This window comes from Anticarsia gemmatalis, chromosome 12 (genome assembly GCF_050436995.1).
Source record: "Anticarsia gemmatalis isolate Benzon Research Colony breed Stoneville strain chromosome 12, ilAntGemm2 primary, whole genome shotgun sequence".
Taxonomy (NCBI): Eukaryota; Metazoa; Arthropoda; class Insecta; order Lepidoptera; family Erebidae; genus Anticarsia; species Anticarsia gemmatalis.
In genome coordinates, this window is record NC_134756.1 from 8,524,837 (window position 1) to 8,549,102 (window position 24,266).

At 34.5% G+C, this 24,266-nt stretch overlaps 1 protein-coding gene and 1 non-coding gene across 2 annotated transcripts; one reads left to right on the forward strand and one right to left on the reverse strand.

Moving 5' to 3' along the window:
• Positions 1–13,094: 13,094 nt before the first annotated feature.
• On the reverse strand, positions 13,095–18,078 carry LOC142977334 (uncharacterized). The gene is made up of 4 exons (XM_076121187.1): positions 17,879–18,078; positions 16,057–16,221; positions 13,673–13,829; positions 13,095–13,227 (listed from the first exon to the last, which is right to left on the reverse strand). Exons 1-4 carry the CDS (start codon positions 17,969–17,971, stop codon positions 13,145–13,147), a joined length of 498 nt encoding a protein of 165 aa, XP_075977302.1. The 5' UTR covers positions 17,972–18,078; the 3' UTR covers positions 13,095–13,144.
• On the forward strand, positions 14,883–14,985 carry LOC142977420 (U6 spliceosomal RNA). The gene has a single exon (XR_012959700.1). It is a non-coding gene; the product is annotated as a U6 spliceosomal RNA (small nuclear RNA).
• Positions 18,079–24,266: the final 6,188 nt, after the last annotated feature.

The following is a 24,266-nucleotide window of genomic DNA, read 5'->3' on the forward strand; positions in this document are numbered from 1 at the left end:
ACGATCTGTGGGTTAAGCAACTATTGGCGCGGTCATTCCATAGATGGGTGACCGCATAGTGGTATTTGAACTGGGCGTCTCCGTGCTTCGGAGGGCACGTTAAAAGTCGGTCCCGGTTGTTGTCTACTAAGATAACAGTCGTTAAGCCACGTCAAAGGCCTCTCGGGCGGCTTGAACAACTTTGACACTAGGTTGACCACTAACCATACGACAAACAAACAAACAACTACAAAGTCTTCTCTTATCCTCTCATAAAGGGTTAACATAACCAAACGACTCTCCCACATAATATAACATCAAATTACCCTTACAACATGAACTAAGACAATACCTATAGCAAGTTAAAGTTCGTCTGCTTCATTAGCCGTCCCGGCTTTAACGGCCACCTATAATAACAAGCCGTTAGATAGTGCCTTCATAATCGTTGTTATAGATCATAGTAACTTGCCTGAATACTGGTCGCCGAAGATTTAATAGAGGAACGTATATTCTTGAGGACAGTTCGGTCTCACAGGAACTTTGGTTAAATGAACTGAGTTATGTTAATTTGAGACGTTATACGAAGGTATTATTGGTTTACATTTGCAAAAACGGTAGTTTAAGCTTAATACAATGTTTGAGTAATACAAAAAGATATTTCATAGTTAGTATTCCGAGACTTAAATTATATTACAGTTTCGCAAAACCAGAATATTGGTATAACGTTTCATTGTTCCGAAATTCGTTCCACATTTTATGAAGTTCCGAAATTCTGCTAGCCAATTATTTTTAAAGTCTAGCGTACCTCCAAAACTTACCAGTATTGAAAAATAAATAACCTTACCTTACCTTATCATGAACTTAAACTGTACCGTAAACATAATTGCGATTAGGCTATCCATAAAGATGGTTTAAGTTACAGGTATACTAACACTATAAACTCCTATTAGTTCCGGAGTAAACAACATTTTTCTTTTCATATTAAACTCATCCTCATAACCAGCCTTATCCGGCCGACTTGCACTTTCCAAGATACATTCTGTCCAATCAGATTAAAGGATACGCTACGGTGAAACCCGGTAACTCGGTATTAGATTACTGGTCCATTCTCCGCTAGCAAAGTTGGAAAAACAAGTAAGTGCCTCGTAACACTCTTTAATTACTCCGTATAGGTCGTGATTACGGTGGCCATTTGCTCGGAAAATCCAGGACTTGAGTATTTATTTATAAAATTGGTTCCGACGAACTCTAGCCAGCCAATGGAAGGTGTCTAATGTTCTTTTGTACTACATTTCTAGATCCTAGGCTACTGAGGAATAAATGATTATGTTTGGCGCAGCTGACTTTACTACCGGCTCTCAGTCTTCGCTACCAAAGTTAGACAACGTTTAATTAGCTTCCATTTCCATGCAATTATTATAAGCCGCTTGTACTTAATCATCTTGACGGGCATATATGACTACAAGTTTGCCCTCTTCGTAGGTGTTAAAACATACACTATCAATTGTTGGTATTTGAGGCATTGAACTTCTGCCTACACTTTTAACTATAACAGACGAATAATTAAATTACTATAAAAATATTTTGGTCAATAGTTGTAATATCCAATTTATTTTTTCTACAAGGTTATTAAATGTCATGCCCTTTCCACGTGAAAACCGTCTGAGCCTTTTTAGACAGATAATATTTCTTTTGTAAGACGATACCATATTTTTTGCCTAAAGTCTAATTTATCGCTATTTCGGTACAAAGTTGTGTACAGTCACGAACTTATTCGTTGTATTAAAACTATTGTAAGTTATGGTACCTTGAAACTTATTTTTCGTTGAAGGAATAATATGTAGAAATAGAGAACACTTCTAATAGGTATTTAGTGACTAGAGCACCTAGAGCTTTACAATAAACTATTTTCAAACTCAAGTATGTCTCATATAGTATTAGCTATTTTTAAAAAGGCTGTTTATTTTCTTAACCTTAGTGATACACAGCTATTTGTTTTAAAAGTATGTAATGCGAGACAAAATGTCGAATATTAGCACGATTAACAAAACTATTCAACAACTGTAGCTTTATTCTCTACTTCCATCGACAGCAGGGTAGCTATCGAGATTTAAAAAAAACTAATCAGGGCCTCCAACGGGCGCTGTAGGAACTACTTTGGCAGTACATTTTAAATGTCAACCTTTCGATTTTCATACAACATTTTCCGAGAGCTACCCGGTTGTTGATACTCTATAGTAGTATAGTAGAAACTACTGATCGGTTGCACAATGCAGCACACAAGGAGCATGGTCGCCCTACCTGTGATATATAGTCAGCAGTCCGTACTTCCGTTCATACAACAGTTTTTATTGAGTTATTATAGCCAGTAACGACTGAATTTATTTTATGGACACAACGATGGTTTCGCTCCGTTCAGCTGTTTGACGAATGGCGCGATTTATTTTTATTGTGTTTAAACACACTTGTTTACTCTGATACGAATCATGTGCAGCAAATAAATTCACGTACTGTTGAATTAATAATGTGAAATGACTCGACAGCAAATGTGGTTTCGTTTTTGCTGTATCAGTAATTTTTGATATATTTCGCAGTTTTCGTAATATATTACTTACTATAATTTTCCGTGAAACGTTAAAATAAATATATTTTTGATTAAAATAAAATTTATTCTGATATATCAATATTGATTAACCGTAGTTGTATTTCGATAAGAGGTTTCAATCAAGAAATGTAACTACCGAGATCAAAAAACTGTTAGACCCCAGGCAATATAACGTTTTGATATATATCTAAACAATGACATAAATAACGAATCTCTCGGTAAAATCACCGAAAGATAAGGGATGTGCAGTATCAGATGTAATTTCATCTTAACTGAAGGGTGACCGACCATAGAAGAAATAAATTGAGTGGGGTACCTCCCGCAGTGCTAACTGAGATTTATGTAACGAACTTGCATACGTACATTACCTACCAAACTGCACTTATCGAATTGTTTTACGTGTTATTATAAAAGAAAGTTTTTTTTATTGAGTTTAGAATATTAGGTTAAAAAACTTTAAAATGATGTCGTGTAGATAATTGAAAAATGGAAATACTAACCCATAAAAATATGCTTCTGTCACTTCTGTGAAATATTATGTTTGCTACATGACGTCAATATTTTCTGTTAGAGCTCACATAGTTAAGCTTATTTTGCTTGGAATGCTCCACTTCATACTAATGAACACATATAAGTACCACCACATCGACTGTAACCGTAGCTGCTTTATTGTCGACGGTTAAAGAATATCCTTTTCTACAAAAAATAAAAATAAACAACGTTTAAATCGTCTACAAAATCTTCCGTACAACCGAACACAGTAAATTCGATAAATATTTCTCAAATAAAACACTCAATATATCGCCGACCGTAGCATTTGAGAAAATGCCGTGACAATACGCCCACGGGGTTTGGGCCGATAATTGGCCCTTTTAGTTATAAGCCTAGTACGAAACTGCGAGCGATAAATTGCGATAAGCCTGTCTCCGTCCACAGCGGAGGCTAATGCTGTCAATGGCGAATTATGGGAGGACGATACGAACACTTTATGTTTACCTACTAGTAAGTAAGAGTGCCAATAAGGCTAATGATTATGGTTCAGTGTAGTGGGAAAGTGAACTGTAGATTATATTATTAAAATGGAAGTGACTTCGAGAGGCTTTTTGCTGTCAGTAAAAATAGAGTTGGGCCAAACCGAAAAAAAAAGTGTAAGTAATTTTTATATTTAAGATTATCATCTTGACGAGAAAAACATGTCGTTCCTGCTGCAATGAAAACAGATTAAATTAAGAACTTATGTTAGGCTTTTTATGTGGTTTCAATGAATGAGCAATTCATTTATGAATGAGCAATTATTGAGTATCCAGTATGAAAAATATATCATGCTGGATCACTTCTACTATAGAAGTGCTACTTTGTAATCGGCTATTTACCGCTAAAAAGAGTATAATAAGAAAAGATACTTTAAACATACAACATACTTCGTTAACAAAACATTTTGATGAATTCGGACTGTTTCACAATCATGTTTCGTTCACGTAAATGATATACATAAATCCAACCTTTTTAGTCCATCAAAAGATAAATATGAAAACTCATAATGCAGTGCGTACAACGGACGTACATTTTAAAAACAGAGTTTAATTTTAAAAGTGGGGAAAAGATAACAGTGCTGTGTAATTTATGACGTCATTATGGCGGAAATTAAATGAAAAACGCCCCCGAGCCGACATTACGTCCACATGTAACGAAATTCTGTGTTTCAATAATGAAACCGTGGACCAAGCTCAATTTCAGCTTTTGTTTTACACGTGTTCACTGAAAAACTTATTGTTAACACAAGTTTTGAATTTTGAGCGATAATATTACCTTTTGTATAATTTAAAATGTAATACTTTTCAGTCATATTACCTATTAAATCTACTTTATATACATACAAAACTTTAACGTACAACGTACTATATGCATTCGTAATACATAACTTAGTTTGATTACAGAGACATATACAAAACTATGCAACTACTGAGGAATTTACTCGTAAAAATCGACAACATACTTACCAAAGCTACATCATAACGTAACGGGAAATATTACGCCGAAGCTATTGACTAGAGAACCTCAATAGTAGGTATAATGTGGTTATGTAAGTATCATGACAATTAAGTCTTCTACAGTATTAGTGCCGTTCTGAGAGGCGCTCGGTTTGAAATTGAAGCTTAATCGTATCAAACTTCCCCGAATTTAGGTTCGGTGCAATGCTCGACGTTCGCAGAATTATTTGTCCAATAGCCATATAATACCTGGACAAAATGAATGGCCACAACAGTGACGTACGTATATGTATTTTACATATTTAGTTTAGTTTGTTAATACGTTTCAGGCCCACCTCGGCTTTATCGGGGTTAAAAAGTTATTCACACTTAACTTTTACAAATTTTACTCTATTACCTTCCACGGGAATCGGTCTATCATTTGGGTAAGCCGCATGAAAATCCAATCATAAGATATGTTTATCGCAAACAGACAGACACACTGAGGGCACTTTGTTTCATAATATAATAGTGATTACAAACTTTATAATAATATCAACCTATAGTCCTATATTTAATATGTAAATATCTTTATTTTCTTCAAGAATCTATTCTTTTTCTACCCCCTCCCCTCCCTCTATCTTTCTGATTGCGTTTCTTTTTATCTTTGTGTTCCAACAAGCTAGTTCCAAAGATTTACAAACTATTTTATCATAACTTTTACGACTGCAAAGAATAAACCGCTTCATAATAAATTATAATTTAAATCATAATTGGATCAAAACTACTCCTTTATTAGTTTACTTTACTTTGCCGGGAAAGAAACTTAAACTCAATGAACAGAGTGATAAGTTTAGAAGAGAAGTTGATGACAAGATCTGCGACGACAAGAAAAACATATCCTATAGCTAAGAAGTAGTCCATTGAAATGTTACAATTTGAGGGCCGAATATTGCATTTTTTAGACAACGCAATTTTTTTTGTACATGTGGGGGGGGGTTCAATAGAAGCTTAACTTGAAGTTTGTAAAATATTCTTTTTTGTTCGATAACTTTAGGTGTAACGTGTTCCAAAAATAAAATTGAGTCCTCTTAAAAATTTAAAACTCAAGTAACATTTCAATGGACTAAAGGTATTACAAAGTAAGAAAAACATAATAATATATCAGGGGCGATTCCCTCCTTACTATTAACTATCGACTATTGGCTAGCTATCGACAAATTTCAATCGGTTCAGTGCCCCTAGCGCATGTTGTAGGAACTAATTTTACAGTACATTTCAAACGTCAAATTCTCGATACTCAAATATTGTAGAAAAGTTGACTGTAACTGTAAAAATTATGCTTCTATTGTCTCAAAACAAGATATATAATTGTAATCAAGAAACTATTCTATGAATATTGCAAATAGTAATCACATTAAAATTCATTAACTAAACACGCGGCGTACACATTGTACTCAAGCCTAGTACCAACGCAGATGTCTCAGTAATACTAGTTCTACCAAGTATTATCATATTACTGTCTGTATGTATTATCCGGTTATGTAATAACTATCAACAAGCAATGAGCCGTTGTGAAACAGACGCAGGATCTAACGTTTAATTAATATGACTAATAAACGCTTACTATATAACAGTCTAAATGGAAGCCTGATATATGGTAACGCTATACAATTGTATATAATGGCTAAGCTATTAGTCGGTAATGAAGATAATTGAAGTTAAGAAGACGTGGTGGAATAACGTGGACTACCAAACTATAATGGGTTGATGAAAATGTATATGAAAAATCAAATGAATATGTCAATAATATAAAAAATTCTAAATCATAGCAAGCCGCGAAAACAAAATTTCGTATTTATTTTCTAAGTACTCAAATAATGTTGGTTTTTAAATATATTTGCGATTTTTAAACAGTTTGTAATTCTATCCCTACAAATTTATTTTTGGGGTTAATACCCTAGTCAGTTATTTCGATATCAGATTGTACAGAAATTTCGGCATTTGTTCCCACGATGAATGCTTGTTTCTTCTGACATGAGACTGGCGTCACAACCAAGGTGAACTAAAAAACTTCTGCCTAGCAAACAAGGATGAAAACATAACATCAAAAAGAAGGAAATCATATCTATTACACCTACTCTTAGATAATGTATGCATAGGACGTTACCCACAAACTTAAAGTCATAAAACAGCATCATCAAACGGGACAACAGCCAACAGCCAACTAACAATATATTAAATTGAGTAGATTACGAGTACCCTCGAACAGGTCGCTGTGAGAGAAGTTGAGGTAAGTCATAAATCTTGGTGACATGGGCCTCTCTGCGTGTTCGCGAGCCCTTGTTCTTAACTTACATTAACATCTCCTTATACTATCAGTGAAGGTTATAACGTAGTATTTAAGATAGTGGTTATTTCATCCCTTTCGTTATGGCTATTCAGTGTATAAAATAATTATGAGTACAAAAACTGTATAACTAGGTATTTTTTAAGATTGTATTGTATATAATGCTTTCTTTATCAGTGAAGAGACGATTTTGGAATAAGTTTAGATTTCATCGAAGTGAAACATTTTACAACATTCCGTCAGATAATTACTTCATATTTTAAAATCTTTAGTATATGAGACACGTAGCTGAATACTGGGCTAGCAGTGTATAGCAAGACAGAAAGTGTCACACACTATTTTAAGTTTTAATACTATAATTTGTTTGCCATCGACACGCTAACAAGAAGAAGTATATGAGCGCTTCTCATTTCTCAGTTTCGTAGAAAGTTATCTCAGTTATCTCAGTTTAGTAGATAGGCTTTTGGACATAATCAGTGAAAGTCAGTGAAAATTCAATATACATAATAAAATAAGTAACAACGAATTATTTATATAGCTCAAGTATTATTCTAAATCTAATTTACCTACCGGTATGTCATAAAGCCATCTTCAATTCAACTCATGATAAGCAATAAATTATAATAATCCATTTAGTTCTACTATCAAACCCAATACTCACCTACAAGCGTTTTACCGTCGGTATACGTCACATAAAAGTGGAGTAATCACACTAAACCGTGCAGTATCGCATAACTCACGCGAACTATTTCGTAGAGACGTATATCCCGGTATGATGACTGTGAGATTAGCGCAGTAAGGACAGCTCACGCCAACTTTACTCATTAAACAACTACAATGTCGCACGGACTAGGAAACTGAAGCATAGAGGTCTACATTCGTTCTGCGAAATATATTTCATAATAAATGTCGAAATTTTCAAACGAGATATTCTCGATTGTGATCGTTCCATTGGATTGCTTGTTGAGTTCACCGGTCGGTAAACGTTCAGCGGTTAAGGAACCTAAGCGCAGACACTTTATAGATGGGTAGTCACTAAGTTGCATCTGAACTGAATGTAACCATGCTTCGGAAGACAGGTAAAACTCAGCCTCGCTGGTCGTCAAGTAAGATATCAGTCGCTAAACCATACCAAAGACTATAGGGACAAAGTCTTGAACAACTTATAAACTAGGTTGAGTTCTTACTAACCATACGTAGATAATAATAGAATATATTGTTAAGTTTTAAAAGAGATATTCCTTTTGTGAGGGTTTCATCCGCATTCCTGTACCTTTCCATCCATTCCTGTGGTGTCCCGATCTAAAATCAAAAGTCAAGGGCAAAGCCATGCCGCAGTAAATTCTAATTTCTTTGATAGCTGCACACACATTTAAGCATAAAGAACTAAAATATACAGGAAGAAATGGCATGGTAATCCATTAGAGGCACATTTATGCGCACAAATCACATTGTTTGGTCCACCAAAAGACACAATCTCTGGTCATTTCGCAAAAAAAAATACAATATATAACCCAGAGTACGGCTCTATGTCGCAATCGTGTTATCTGCTCATTCACAATGCACATTCATACAGTACAGTTTAGTTTATGCATAACCCTTTTGCATATTCTACTTGGATGGCACAACGCGTGGCCAATTTTGTTCAATTTAGAAATGCAGACAAATCCCTGAATAATATACCGTGATGGAAATTTACTACTGTTTGTTTATCATGATTTGGTTTTGCTTGTATTTAGCTGTTACATGCTAAGCCCATTGAACTGTTGCTAGGATTACAGCCAACTCATATTCAGTAATTGTATGTTATCGGCATAATGTTAAAGCGCAAGTAAACATGTCATGTTTTTGATACAATTCTATTTGTAACACACAATAGACACTTAGACTTATCTAAAGAAGGTGAAATAGGTCGTAGATCAGAATAATATTAAACATACATACTTGACTTCCTCCATGGCGCAGTGGTTAAGGATTGATTCCCACACGGAACAATTATATTATTTGTGCGATCCACAAAGAATTGTTTTAGTTGTACTTTGTGCCTGTTGTTTGTATGTGTGTAAAAGTCCCCACGACACAAGAGCAATTCTTAGTGCGGGAATTGTTTTTAAAAAAAGAAAAGGAAAGAAAGAAAGACTACTCAAATATTATTCAATATGTCTATTTATTGCAGATGAATTATTGAGGATTCTAGCGAAGGACTTCTTCGTCAGTGGCAAAAGTCTTAAGCGGCAGTAACAACCGCGGCGGCACTTTGGCAGATGTAAGAGCCTTTGGTAACAACACCGATAACACATTCAAATAAAATAATGAAAATACGATATCTCAAAACCACATACATAAAATATCGCATCAATATTTTCGTTCACCTATTAACCGTTATGGCCTTCAACGATATACTTTATGAACAACAACCGGCCTGTCCGCAAAATGAACGAATTTATATGAAAAATTGGAATATACTGGTGAAAAAACGTTCCCGTTCATGAATTTTTATAGGGAGAGTCGTAAAGCAGAGGCTATGTTTAACTAACGTTCGGATGTATGGATTAATATGTAAGCAAATCAGGGTTTATGGTACTAGTCTCTGAATAGCTTGTAAAACGATAGCGCTGAATATTGGCTTCCGATGTTTCTAAGCAAGAAATTTTATCAGGCTTGTTAAATCACGAACAATTTTTGTGAAGGTATATTTTTTGGTTTAGGTCTCATCTTGAGATGAAAGAACTTCAGATACATATAGAAGATACGGCAAACTTCGTAAGTACCCAGAATATCTCCTTTAACCCATTACTGTCCCACTGCTGGGCAAGAGTCTTCTCCCGTAATGAGGGAGGGGTTAGGCCTTAAGTCCACCACGCTGGCCAAGTGCGGGTTGGGGACTTTGCATGCCCTCAATAAATGTATTAAACAAATTTTTAGGCATGCAAGGTTTCCTCACGATGTTTTCCTTCACCGTTGGAGCATATGATAATTATTTCTAATACACACATAACTTCGAAAAGTCATTGGTGTGTTGCCTCGGATTCGAACCTGCGACCACTGGCGTGGGAGGTGTCAACTTATACCACTCGGCTATCACTGCTCACCCAGAATATAATATGTCTTAACAATTTATCAGTTTTCATCAGATCGCTTAATTTCTCCGCGCTGCGAACATTGCAACACATACTAAGTATACATACTTGCATGGAGGAATAAGCTAACACCAAACGCGAATGAACATTAGGGCTATCACGACGTTTAAACTATCCTACAACTTAAATTTTTCTATCGAAAGTTTTTGTGTTAATCGTACATAAAACATTATCTGCACTTTAGCCCTTGGTGTTTTATCTAAAATCTAAAGCCAAATTTATTCTTAAGAAGGTACTAAAATGTCATGACGTCACAGAATATTTAACAGATTTTTGTCGATTATTTTGTTTCTTCTTAATTATTTTAACGTTTATCGTAGGTAAACAAGGCATTAGTCCACAAGCAGTGCTCTGTATCCTAAAATAACATTTAAAAATCAGGCAACCGCAGCGAAAGATACTCCGCAAAATACGCTAAAAGCAATGAAAAAGCTTAACCGAAGAATTCCAATCAGCAATTTGTGCATCAACCCTAAAATTACCTCATCCGCGTTAGATTGCTCGTAACGCCGGCTACAAGCGTCTAACGTAACAGTAATGACATCATAAGGAAACGTCCAATCTGTGACGTCACACCATTTTACTGCTACTACTTTTAGGGCTTCTTATGTACAATACAAATTAAGGATACAAAAACAAATGTTTAGGTCGAATTTGCCCTTTACAGAATATTTTTACGGTAAAGGAATTTCATAATCTCAAAAAACGACGGTTTCTTTGACACAAAGTGGCGTTTTTGGAAAAACGGAAACAATTTTGTGCCACAGAAGATGTTAAGATGTTACCCATCTTAATCTTTAAGGTCAGAGTAATAAAATAACAGTAGCATCTCTTATTTTTTTTCATAAATGTAAACTTTTATTTAATTGTCAAATAAAACAATTAACCATAAATCTAACAATCTGCGATCCCTAGTTGCCAGCTTTAGCGAAAACACCTTTACAAAGTAGTAACACACTCATATCTCTCCATCAGCCCTTTTCCAACTTACGCGAACCACGAAAATCAAACTGATCGTCTCAAAATATAATCATGAAAACGTTGTCACGCGTTCCGCGCGCTCCATGGCCCGTCCTAATTGCTTCCCACTCGAGTGATGCATTGAGCCGAGATAGGACGTCGTTGCCAAACACGGGCCGCTCAACATTTCCACCGCGTTGATTACGCAACGGGAGCTGAAGCTTCTAACTAATGTTACACGCAACTTACTTCACTGCCGTACTGCCGCACACTCAGACTGGATAATAAGATGAACGTGAAAACATTATTTTCTTAAGAGAAATTGTCCGCGAAAGTAGAAGAACTGGTAGAGAGATCGTTTAAAACATTTATAAAAGAAAAAAAAATCATCAGATACTTAAATTGTAGGAATAACTTAAAATTTTGACAAATTCTCCAAATTTTAATCTAACCAAAATGTCAAAACTCTAAAAAAAATACTGCTGTAAAATCAGCACATAGAGTCCAAATTAAGTATTTTCACCCACAACTGATCAATATCCTATCATTGAAAATAAGCAATATAATAAAATAATTTAGGAAAAGCAATCTGCAAGGCAAAAAACGTACAGCAAAAACCTGGCTAACTATTTCCCATCTCGTGGACGTTTCTAGAAGCACACCGTTACAATTTACACGGGGACAGTCAAAGGGATATCGCTTTAGAATCATTTGCATGTTCTGAGAACACGACTGTAGCCAGTCATCGGAGAACTGGCGTTAATAGTTAAGATTCTAAGAATTCCTTCTATTCTATCCTATCGAGTACAACAGTGCTGTGATATCAGACGCTAGTGTTAACATAAATTAATTTATAAACTACATTCAAATACTAAGTTGCCCCAAGTCTTATTTTTAGGTACAAAATATCATCAATTTTTGGATTTAATGGACGCTGCTTTCCTTCTTCAAACTTAATTATATAAACAAAATATATGTAGTTCGTACTTTTCTTGCAAGTTAAGTTTTAACTAAGAATATTCGTCTTCCAAATATTCCTATGAAAAACTATAATGTTTCAACTTAAGTAAATCTTCATTGTTTTGAGCACGGAAGAGTGTGGTTGTGCTCCAATTACGCTCCTAAACGACGTCTTAAAGCCTGATATAAACATGTCTTTGACAATAGAATACATTACTACGGATATAAAAGCTAATTGCAAGCTTGGCAAGGGCAAGACAGTGAGCGGCTGCCAAACACGATGCAGCCCAAGATTACAGCCAAATCTCAACGAGTTATGACGGTACGTGCTACTGCCGAATTGTGTCATAAAATATCTATGTAGCATATTTAAATAAATTTAATTTTATAAATGTGGGGTCATCGACTCATGGTTACCACTCGTCGACCCCAGGATAGAACCAACATACTCGTAAAACATAATTCCAAAACCAAAATTAAATAAAAACCTAAACGTTCCTCGGATTCTCAAATTATGTGTCTATCTTTCCGATCACCAAAATGTTTTACAATACATCGGTAATTTGTGATTTTTTAACTTCAATCTAAACGTAACAAAGTTGAGATAACAAGTCTTCGTAATGAAGTAGCAACCGAATAACAGATTTACTTAATTCGATAAGCAAAGATTAAGCACTTCATCAGAAACTCTTTGATGTTTTATAAAGAGACGATTTACTTTTAACTTCAGTTTACAGAGAGGGTTTTAAACTCGAGGTATTTACTCGAGTAATAAACGAATTATATTGTAGATATCTCCGTAAACTCGATTAAGATATTCTTCATTAACGTTTGAGTTATAATTGGATCCATCTTTCCACGGATTCCGATTCGAAGGAGAAATATTTTCACAGAGGGCACTTCTGTGAATTAAACGTCGAAGGAAATTGGTCGAATATTGATTTGAAAATTGAAAAATGTGATGTCATTTATTTTGTCTTCTTTGCATAATAAAAATCCCTAGAATTATTGTTTTTTTATGTTAGTACTAGTCTGTTCTCATTGTTATAAATAATTAAAGGTATAGTAAGTAATCCTTATTCAAGATTAAGTAAAAATTGTTATAAACACAGAAAAGGAATATTCGTAATATTGTATTAACAGAAGTTTATTTTCATAAATAAAACCTTTAGTACAAAGATTACGATAAACTCCGAGATACTCTTATGATGTCAAGATAAAAAATATAATTCTGCACAATGATCATAAAGTAAATAAAAACACCTGAAAATAGAAAGCCATTGGTTAATAAAGAAAACTCGAAAAATGGAGGCAAAATACGATTTTTTCAATAATGTTACTATATTTCGTGTGGTTTCACTCATATCCTATTAAAAACTAAACTGTATTTTCCATAGTCGATATATCGACTAGCGAGCGTATGACATTTAAAATTACTTGAAAGAAATAGCGCTTGCAAAATACGCCACCAGCGCTCATCAACTTTTCATACAAAGTTGATAGCCTATAGAGATAGGAAATCCCGAATTTTTTAAAGCTTTCATCAATATATCACCGAGCAAGGATTTTATTACTAGAAAATAGATAACCTATTATCAGTTTTAAACAATTTTACTCTTTAAGCCATCCCTTAGGCAACAAGCTCTAAGATCAATCTCAAACTTAAAACAACCAGTGCTACAAACAAATTAGGTAGAAAGATACTAACCCATATAAATGACAGCGGCAAGAACCGTGAACGCCGACAATAGGTATTGTTTTTGAAAATAGCCCACGACTGCTCTAAACGTGAACATCATACAGTAAAGCGTCAGTATCGATATATGCGACACGAACCATAACGAACACATGTATGGGATTTTATTCTGCAAGAAAAGAAAAACATAAATTATGAATACACATTTTATCATCTAAAAATAGGCTGAGAAAGTTATGTCATAGGTTTAAATATTTTTATGAATCGTGAGTTTTGCTTCCCAATACCATTTTAGAAAGCACATAGTTTAGTTGGTTATTTTTCTTGACTCAAGACAACAGTTTTATCAGGTGCTGCATTTAAACGTCTCACAACTCAGTTTGCAATGTTAAACACCTATTTCAAAGCGATATTAGAAATTTGCTAATAATCCTTAAGAGCCGCGAATAGATTACGAGAATCAATTTACTCTTCACTCATGTATCAATATGACAAGGCAACACGATCTAATTTGCACTGAACTTCCCTGTGTTTCCACTCAGTGCCTACGCAAAGTTCCCAGTACGATATTACTCTTGTGTAGGTAGTGAGGGTATTGGCTCTCAGGTACAAACTTTGCAGATTCAAGCACTTTCAAGAATCTTCAAACTAGAGCTCAATTCTAATGATGAAATGTTTCCTAGGAAATAGTACACTATTGCTCTTATACCATGCTGGTGTTTTAAGACATTTTTACGCTTATTCTATTAACAAAACTTAGTAACTACTAACACACACACTACTAACTAACACAGATGTTAATATGGTTGAAATGAATTTAGGGTGACTCATTCCTGTCAGTATTATTCCCCCAACAATTGATCCTCTTAACTTTTTTGGCAAACTACTGTTACGTTAATTGATTGATTTTAATAGTATTTGATTTTTGTGATTGTAATCTTTAATGTTTTGTTAAAAAACTTCAAAGGGCCAATATTTTTATTAGGGATCAATAATACTATGCGTGCACCCTATAATACAAAATCAGCTATGGATCTGCTGAGAAAAATAATAATGACGATACAGAGGATGCTTCAGAATTTCGTTACCAAAATAATTACAATATACCCTACATAGGTTTTTAAATATCAAATGACAATAATTAATGTAGGTAACCAAATTATTCTAAACAGGCATGGAGGCTAGGTAGTTTTATAGATTAAAATTGGTTTTATATAAAACTGAGCTTCGGCAGTACATATACTAAAATTGGAACGATACAGAGAAGATTAGCATGGCCCCTGCGCAAGGATGAGACGCAAAATCGTGAAGCGTTCCACTTTTTTTTTTTTGACTGCCTCTGTGGCGCGGTCGGTAGTGTATGCGGCTGCCGTGCGAGAGGTCTCGGGTTCGAATCCTGGGTCGGGCCAAAAAGTATTTTCTGAGATTTTCTGTTAAGAATTTCTTAGAGATTGCCCGGAGTTGGGAAGTTGAGGTCGAAGACCTCCGTGCCTCGGAGAGCACGTAAAGCCGTCGGTCCTGCGCCTGACCTCTCACTGGTCGTGTCGGTTATCCGTCCCACCAGACTAAGAGAGTGATGGAATAGAGAGTGTACCTGTGTATTGTGCACACACTTGGTCACTATAAACAAAGTCCTGCACAGATGGCCAGTTTCAATGAAACTGACCGCCGTAGCCGTATATCGTCTAAGAGGACATTATATATTATAAAACTGTTTGATATTTCTACAAAAACAATTTCTTGAACCAATTACTTTATTTACCACATTTATTTTCGTCGTAAAATTCCAGAAAAGTACCTTCAATTCGGAACGCGAAGAATATTTCGTACATAAAGTCAAATATTTATTCGAAGGCTCAGTCGGTACAAACATTTGTGGACGAGGAACAAATATGTGTAAGACGTACCGATAGTTGTTTCGAAACAAAATATTTGTGCAAACGTTATATTCTATAGTAAAATTATATTTTTGCGAAACAACTTAACTTGCTATTTTTTACGATTGCTAATCACAAGGTTTTGGACTCGATTGCAGTTTCGTGGCTAGTTTAAAAATTTCAGCAATAAGAAGTAGTACCAACTGTAGGAATGGAAAACCAACAATATTATTGCATAATAATTTTGGTCAATTTGATTGCACACTAAGTATAAACTATTATTTCTACTGTGCAATATTAATAATCATCTAGAGTCTTAGAGTGATATAATGTAGTAAGTCGAGGTAAAGAAAAGTAAGGTAGTTACAAAAGTTGACCTTAGATTTTATGAACTACTCTAACACCCCACAATTAGAGACCATCAACATCAGCTTAGCCTGTCTTCCAATAGAAAATTGATTCTTCTGTCGGATTGTGTCTAAAGAAATACAAAGCTAAATACAATATAGAAGTACTCACCAGCACCAAAAACAGTGATATAATGATCTGATATAGTGATATACTGGCACAGAACAGCGAGAACAACGTGTTGATGGCCAACAACGGTTGTGAGTTGTACTCCCCGTCCTCGGGCATGCTCGATATGCTTATTGATGCTGTTGTCATCGCCACGAATGATATTATCTAGAAGAGAAACAGTTTAATTTTATGAACAATTATACTTTTAGTTTTCGCACGTTGGTTTTTAGGACGTATCTATACTAATATTATAAAGCTGAAGAGTTTGTTTGTTTGTTTGTTTGAACGCGCTAATCTCGGGAACTACTGGTCCGATTTAAAAAATTCTTTCAGTGTTAGATGATGATGATGATGATTAGTGAGAGAACAGCGCGTTCAACGTCTATCATATGAACGGGCTCTTATAAGTGTCGGAAAATCTTTTTCATTTGTACTTATATGACCGTAAATGTATGGAAACCATTGCCAAAATTCTGACTAATAAGCAAACTTATTCGGAAGTGATCAATGGCTGGATGTCCTCAAGAAAAAATATGTAATACAGATTGATTCGACGATCACATATCGTTACAAAGCAAAATTATACTATTTGAGAGTGATCTGAATCCATACTATATCAGCTTTATTGCTCTATTCAATTATACCATTTTCGACAAAAAAATATAGCTCTGATTGCAACGTGAATACAATACCATTTTGAGTCTCATTTCAGTTGTTATTCAATGAAAACGGATAACATAAAATAATACTGTATTCAGGAACACGTCCATACATTATACAAAGTTAATAATTAAATTAGGCTCGAGAAACAAAGCTACTGATTTTAGTATTAAGGCCTAAAACCTATTAGGGACTGTAGCCATTAATAATTCAGCTAATGAATTAATGGCACTTAGTTAATTATTCCAAATTTGACAAAACAATGGCGACAATGGGAGAGCGTTTCGATTTATGTGCTGCGTTGATTTATAACTGAATCGTTCTATCGGAAACATATTAATTAGACAAACTATTAGTACAAATTAGAATGAATCAATATTCTTTCACGTAATTTTTGTTTTATAAACCAGTAGCCAGCCCCAGTTTCGTCGGGTAATTTCTAGAATTTGATATGGTTGACATGGTGTAACTCGGACGAGATCTCTACCCAAATCTTTACAGAAAATTGTATAAATTATTACAAACAATATGAAAATTCGTTAAGTAGATTTTAATTTTATAGTAACCATGCAGATAGACGCAAATAGGCAACTTGTTTGTAATATTATATGGTGCCCAATATAATAACTATTCGAAATATAGTAAATTTGTCATGTAGCAAAAACAGGAAGGAAAACATTAAGCAGGAAAATGTAAAGTTTAGGAAACGTTTACGAATATTAATACGATTTTCCTACTTAGTCAGTGGATACTCAAACTTAAAACTAATATATGTATTTCATAGAAGCATATTTTACTTCCAAAAAGGATTAAAATCTATGAACCTTTCTACCTATGACCTTTTATATACCAACCTTTTTACATCATTGGTGTAATAGGCGTTTTAAGCTAACAACTATTTACTTAACAGATAAACTATGCAAGACCGTTAGTCAATCAATGCCATTGTTATAAAGATATTTTCTCTTGTGTCGCGGAAACTTTTTACAAATATGCAAACAAAGTACAACTCACCCCGAAACAACTATTTGAGGATCGCACAAATAATGGTCCCGTGTGTGAATCGAACCCATGAGCTCCCGACGCCGTGGTAGTAGCGCAGCGAGGCGACCTTAGCCAATATAATATCCACTATTCAAACTGTAAATCGGTACAAACTTACCAAAGTAGCAATCCCCACAGCTGAAACGCCATGCGACAGACTATGACCGAAGAAACTTTGAATGATGCAACAATTCCAACCTTTTGAAGTCATAATCTTGTATATTACGTTGCTTTGATTTAAATCGTAAAAACAAACCTATGCCGGCGATCATAGTACAAAAATATTGGAAACATAACCTATCATAAATATCAATAAATAAAGACGTCTCATGTCAATCTCTTGTCGACGTGAATAAGAGGTTTCAAAATAAGTTTCGTATATTTTTTTCTGTCTATGCTTATAGTGTTCTCTTCTGTGTCAGGAAGTTAAGCTCTCGCAGCCAATAAAAGACTACGGCGGCGGCGGCCTGTTCTATTAGTCAATCTCGATTGTGTTGTTCTGATAAAACTATTAGAATTTATATTCGTTAAGTGAAAGCACACAAAATCAATACTGTCAAACATAGCATTTGTAAAATTCCTTATTTCCGTAAATTTCTCCGGACCTATTTTTTACAAAGAAACAATCGTGTCAAGGAACACTAAACATAAAGTAAACAGCAATGCAATTTTAAAACAGTCCACAATAACATAAAGTTAAAAACCTAGTTAAAATGCAACGTGTATTATAAAGGAACTAAGGTAAATACGATGGAATCCCATTGTAAAACGGTATTTTTATTTGCCAAGTGTTTGTCGGGGCGTGTACAGCAGTTCCGTGGAACTGTTCACACTACTGTTTGTTTAATATTTTACGAATACTGAGGAACATGTCGTTCGCCTTTTATTGCATCACGTGAAAGGATAATAACACACTTATTTGCATGAGAATGTGTGTAATAAATATTCTAAATGTAAGTAATAGGCAGTAGTATGATTATGTTTTTATTAAAAAAATATCACTTCATGACTTTAAAACTTTTGCGTTGCATGTTTTTATTATACAAAATAATAGTAGTAATGTATATTAGATTCAACGGGAAACATACATTCCAAGGAATAACTAATTTTATTATGGAATTCCCGACGTTTCGGGGCACGTTACACTGGCTGTAGTCACAGGCTGACTGAATTATCATTTGTTCAAAAAGAACGAAGAAATTATGAAATCTAATATGTCCGTTTGTGTTAAAAACACTTAGCTCTTGGACTTCGTTGTGAGCTCAAGCCTCGGGAAATCCCATACAGAGACAATAATGAGTTAAAAGTATTTATTTGTAAATGTTTATTTTAAATATTAATAGTAGTAAGTGTCATTCATGGATAGGCATAAACAGGAAAACTGGAATATATTGTAATAATTGAAATATTTTTGTTTACTCTCTCACAGGGTTTTACTGTTTCGAATATAGCAAAACAGAATGATGTCATACAAAGTACTCGTGTTTCATAACAAACACAAGTACGGAAATATCAAAATTTGCATAAAATTACTGCCGACATCTATTGTATTAGCACATAAAGCGATCCTATTACTGTTGTAATCCAGTAATAAATTCATTTGTGCAATATCAAATGACAAATAAACATAACGAAATGAATTAACAACGCGTTTCGTACAATGTTCATCGTAAATAGAAAGTGTTTGGTGCAGTCATCCACAGTAAGTTGAAGGGCCTTAGAAAAAGGGAAATAAAGGCAGTGGTGGTGATGTTGGTTAATGGTTTAGGAGTCTAGGATACCGGTGGGAGCGGAACTGTGGGACAGCAACACTGCTGGGAGGGAGTTGGTGAAGGCTCATTGACCTAGGAAAGTCGGGACCGCATCTCGTCTCTATTCTATGATCAGACAAGTCTATAGATAGAGACATCCCTGACCAAAATGGTATAATCTCGTTATTATAATCGCTTCTTATGGGACTATGACGGCTAGGTCTGACTGAATTAAGCGATTTAGTTTGTCATTAACCATTCGTCAGCGTTACTGTACCATTGCATTGCTTTCATCTCCATATATTAAGAACAATTGCGTTAATCCTTTTTATACTATTACAACAACAACTACTAAATTTCGTCGTAAAAAGTAGTTTTTTTTAAAAACACATATTTTACTCATCCTTATCAACATTTTATACATCATATTACCACACCGCTCATCGAAATGGATCTTGCAACTGAGCCGTCTAGTATAACAGTCATAGTTTATTAAATGAGTTAATACTTATATTATGTAAGCAAATTCTTTCGATGAGTCGTCCAACGGCAACGGCCTATGGAATTCGGTCACAGACTCGGAAAATCCCACGGTATACCTTGAGAGATTTATTCAACTAGCCTCTACTGTGATTTAGTTATACTACATTCTTTTCTATAGCGTTTCTTCATTTTTGCAATAATTATTATTATTTACTAGACCACCCTATTTGAGTGTAAATAAATATTATTTTGTTTTTGATAGGTATCTATTATATTTTATATCTACTCTAATTTATTTTTCTGTTTACAAAACCGACTTCTATTTTTCCTGTTCTATGCAAGAAAACAGGTTCTAATGAAATTACCAAATAATTCGAGTGTCGTTTTCAAATTTGGCAGCAAGGTTTACCCTTTTTAACACTGATCATAATATTTTTTATTCTTAATATTTACCTCGACGGTAAAAGAGGATAATGGTTTCTTTTAATTAACGGGACCTACACGATGGTATTTTTCTTTATTGACCGAACAGGACAATTTTTTAACCTAAATATTTCTTTATGTGCTATGGAAACGTAGTAACACCTGCACCTAACTATTGTCGTAACCTAACTCTGCTATTTCTTAACGTAATTAATTATAAGTAATTATTATTAAAGCTGAATCCAATAGAAAAAAAATATCTTAGTCTTAATTGGTGGGATAGTAAAACTAAGTAAGAATACAGATTTCAAAGCATAAAATCAAGATAACCAGAGTGTTTTGGGTTTGTTTACATTTAAAAGCAAATAAGGTATCACAACTATTGGTTTAATATTTAACATTTTAAAAATAACTTCTCATTTTGTAAAAAAAACTGCAACAAATTGTACAGGACAATATAAAAGAGCAACATTTCCTTCATCGTACGCATACAAATTGGCCACACCAATCTCTTTATCCGACTTTCCTTAAAAACATTTTAGTATTAACTGTCAAAAGCATACAATTTGGGTCACTCATTATTCTTCGACGGTAGGGCGGCGTTGGCCATATTTTAACGGGAACATCTTGGGACATAGAAGGACTTGCACGGGCATAAATAATGTTCCCACGGGACATGTTAGGTGAGGTCCCTTAGACCCTTTTATAACCGCACATAATGGCCACGCGTAATGGACAGCGGATGTATGTATATTTGCTAGGAACTACTAGTTTGTGTCACTGAGACGACTGTGATTTTCTTAGGGGTCGTTTTGATGCGAAATTATTTTGTTTTTCTGTTTAGAGTCGAGTAAACGAAAGAAAAGTTTTGTTTTACAGTCCAGAAGCGCGATTCTCTACAGTCGGTGCCGAGTTTCGAAAGATTGGCATTTAAAATGTACTGCCAAGATAGTTCCTACGACGCCCGTTAGGGGCGCTGATCAGATTTTTATTAAATTCTCGATAGCTAATCGGTTGGTGGTAGACATTATAGTGGTAAAGAATCGTGCTAGTGTAGCACGTAAAATCAAAAATAAAAGTTTGACATTAAAAATTACTGAAAAAAAATGGTTTAACGAGATACACCGAATTTACGTAGGTACCTACATTTCTTGATAACTACGCGATTGTCGATACAGAGATGACATTGCCCCTCAGTTGTTATTTAAAGTGCAAAAGGACAATTCATTTATAGCCAATAGTCCAAAGTTTTAATAACGCTTGGTTGTATTAAGTTTTTGAAATACGCTCTCATTCAAAGTAAATTTTAGTCTAGCTTCTCTTATATTTTATGATATATCTTCTTGTCCTACGAGTCGTGAAGTAATTTTTATATATTATAGCATTTTTATTAAACATTCACATAATTAAGGACTACAATTCAACTTTCGACACTTATTAGTTTGCTGGGAACCAAACAAATCTTATTCAATGATTCAAATAAGTTGCATTATCAGGAACAAATGGACAAAGTTAAACTGAATCGTTATAAAATAACGTAGGTATAACATAAGTATACTAGCATACAAAATTCTACCCGATGACAAATAATACAATGAAATATTATATAATAATACAAATATAACTAAACTAATACATTTATAAATACAATAATATTCCCATATTTAAGTCATAATCGTATTCAAATATAGAAATTATGTAAGTAGGCGCTCATCGGAGTTTCATTTACCCTTTTACCACGAAAACCAGTGTGTAACAATTCAACCCAGTATTAGAGGAAAAATAAAAATTATTGTAGCGTTATATTTTTTTATAATAAATATGAGGACGTACAAAGGCAATTTAAATATCCATAATAGGGACCAGTGGCTTGTATCCGTTAAAACCCCTGACGTTTTCCTACTTACTTATAATTCAATAAAAATAAAATAATATTAATTTACCAGTCACTCACTCACACATTCCAATTCTTAAAAACTATGCAAAACTAATGTTACAATTTTCTATTTACCTATAATAATATTTCTAGTGACTCTTCGATTAGGCTGAGCCTGCCTCAAAAGGGTATATTATTTACCATAAAATACGACATTAAATGAGTATACGATTAAAAACGTTAAGCATTACCATATTTGTATAATTTGTTGTGCAATTTTCCCGATTAACATATAAACATTATTTTCATTCGTATAATCCCCTACAATAATTTCTAGGTTATACATAATTCCTCCAACCCGAAAATGGAGTGGGCAAGCAGATGCATAAAATTCACAAGCTTATTTATCACGCATACCTAATGAACAAGCCATAAAGAGAATTTATGATGTGGTCGCAGTTATTTAAAATGCCGCTCATCACCCGCACTGAAATCTGAACGGGCTTAAGTCCCGCATTCGGGTCACGTTTGTCATTTTGCACCGATCCGCCGAGACACAAAATTTTCACACTCTATAAATTTTCGCCAATACGCGATAAGGAAATCCGCGGGGTTTACACCCAGTTCCGTGCGGGATTTCGCTGAGACGTATTAGTTGAATGCGGTAAATATATTTGTATTTTGATTTATTATTCATTGGTTAGCTCAAAAGGCTCTTGACCTTCTCTAGTTTCTAGCGTATATTCCTTTGACAAATTATTATAAAAATACTTCCATATTCTGTTTTATGATGATGAAAAGCGCTCCCACACGTCAGTTATTGCTAAATCACAACAAGTAACTATTTGACATACGCTTTCTTTACAATACCATACCTACGTTACCTATCCGGTAGGCATCGTAATGACACTAAATAATGAAAAATACTAAAGTAAACTATTAAGACATGGACTATTGTTTAAGTCCCTTCAACTATAATGCCTTACCAATAATAGTTTCTCAGTTAAAAATCGCTACAATTAGAGTTCAATTAGAGTAAAAGCTTGACCGAAGCTTACTTAGCGTAGCGGTACCTTGGACAAACACACCGGTACTCCACTAAAGAGCTACTAACTGGCTCGCAGCGATGCTAGCTTGCAGTTTACATAATCCGAAAGCCGCACGCTATGAACTGATATCTAAGTATACCTTGTGTTTGGATAGACATTCCCGTTAACACAGGTCAGTTCGACGCCTATAATATTCTTAAATACCTAAAGAACCTGTACCTACATATGTTTACCTACTGGAGAGACCACAGGGATCTACCCCTGTTAAGTATGCGATTGCTGATTACGAGACTTCGAGTTCGACTTAGATACCTATTAGATCTTGAGACTTAGTTGGAAAAGAAGCTATTGGGCTTTTTATATTCTGCTGAAATATTCTCAGCTGGTGTAATGCAAAGTAAAGTAAGTATTGTGCCCGGTATGGCAACGGCAAAGAGATGATGTTATAAAAAAACATATTCTAAATCAAGTTGTAAGTAAAGAAAGTCTGTAAAGATCGTACCATGTGGCGTTACTCGGTCTCTGCCTACGTCTATGGCGTGAAGACTTGATTGTACGAATATATATGTTGTAAGTAAAGTGTCGTAAGTGTAATTCATTATGAGGAAGCTATCTTGTTAACAAGTTTTGTGCCTAGCGTGAAAACTGAGTTCCTGGAACTATTATGATTAATTAGGTAGCACTATGTCATACGAATACCTTTTGGTTAAAGGTCAACTTCAGTCATCATTGTTTAAGGGATAAATCACAAATTATAAATTCATTGCATTTGTATTTACCCAAACCACTTTGTGAATTGGTATTGCGCATTGAATTTTTAATTAAAACTAATTGAGTATACCTAATACTGTGTGACTAAAAGTCTGAATGTCATATTTTTGTGTCGAAAAATGAGAGGACCGTAGAATTGTCTACAATTTTAAT

What these genes read in the sequence shown, in the direction of transcription:
- LOC142977334 (XM_076121187.1), bottom strand. Translation starts at nt 17,971, where the DNA reads ATGACTTCAAAAGGTTGGAATTGTTGCATCATTCAAAGTTTCTTCGGT. An exon ending in TATCACTGTTTTTGGTGCTG is followed by an intron (nt 13,830 to 16,056) that starts GTGAGTACTTCT and finishes CTTTTCTTGCAG; the next exon opens with AATAAAATCCCATACATGTG. An exon ending in TGCCGCTGTCATTTATATGG is followed by an intron (nt 13,228 to 13,672) that starts GTTAGTATCTTT and finishes TTCTATTTTCAG; the next exon opens with GTGTTTTTATTTACTTTATG.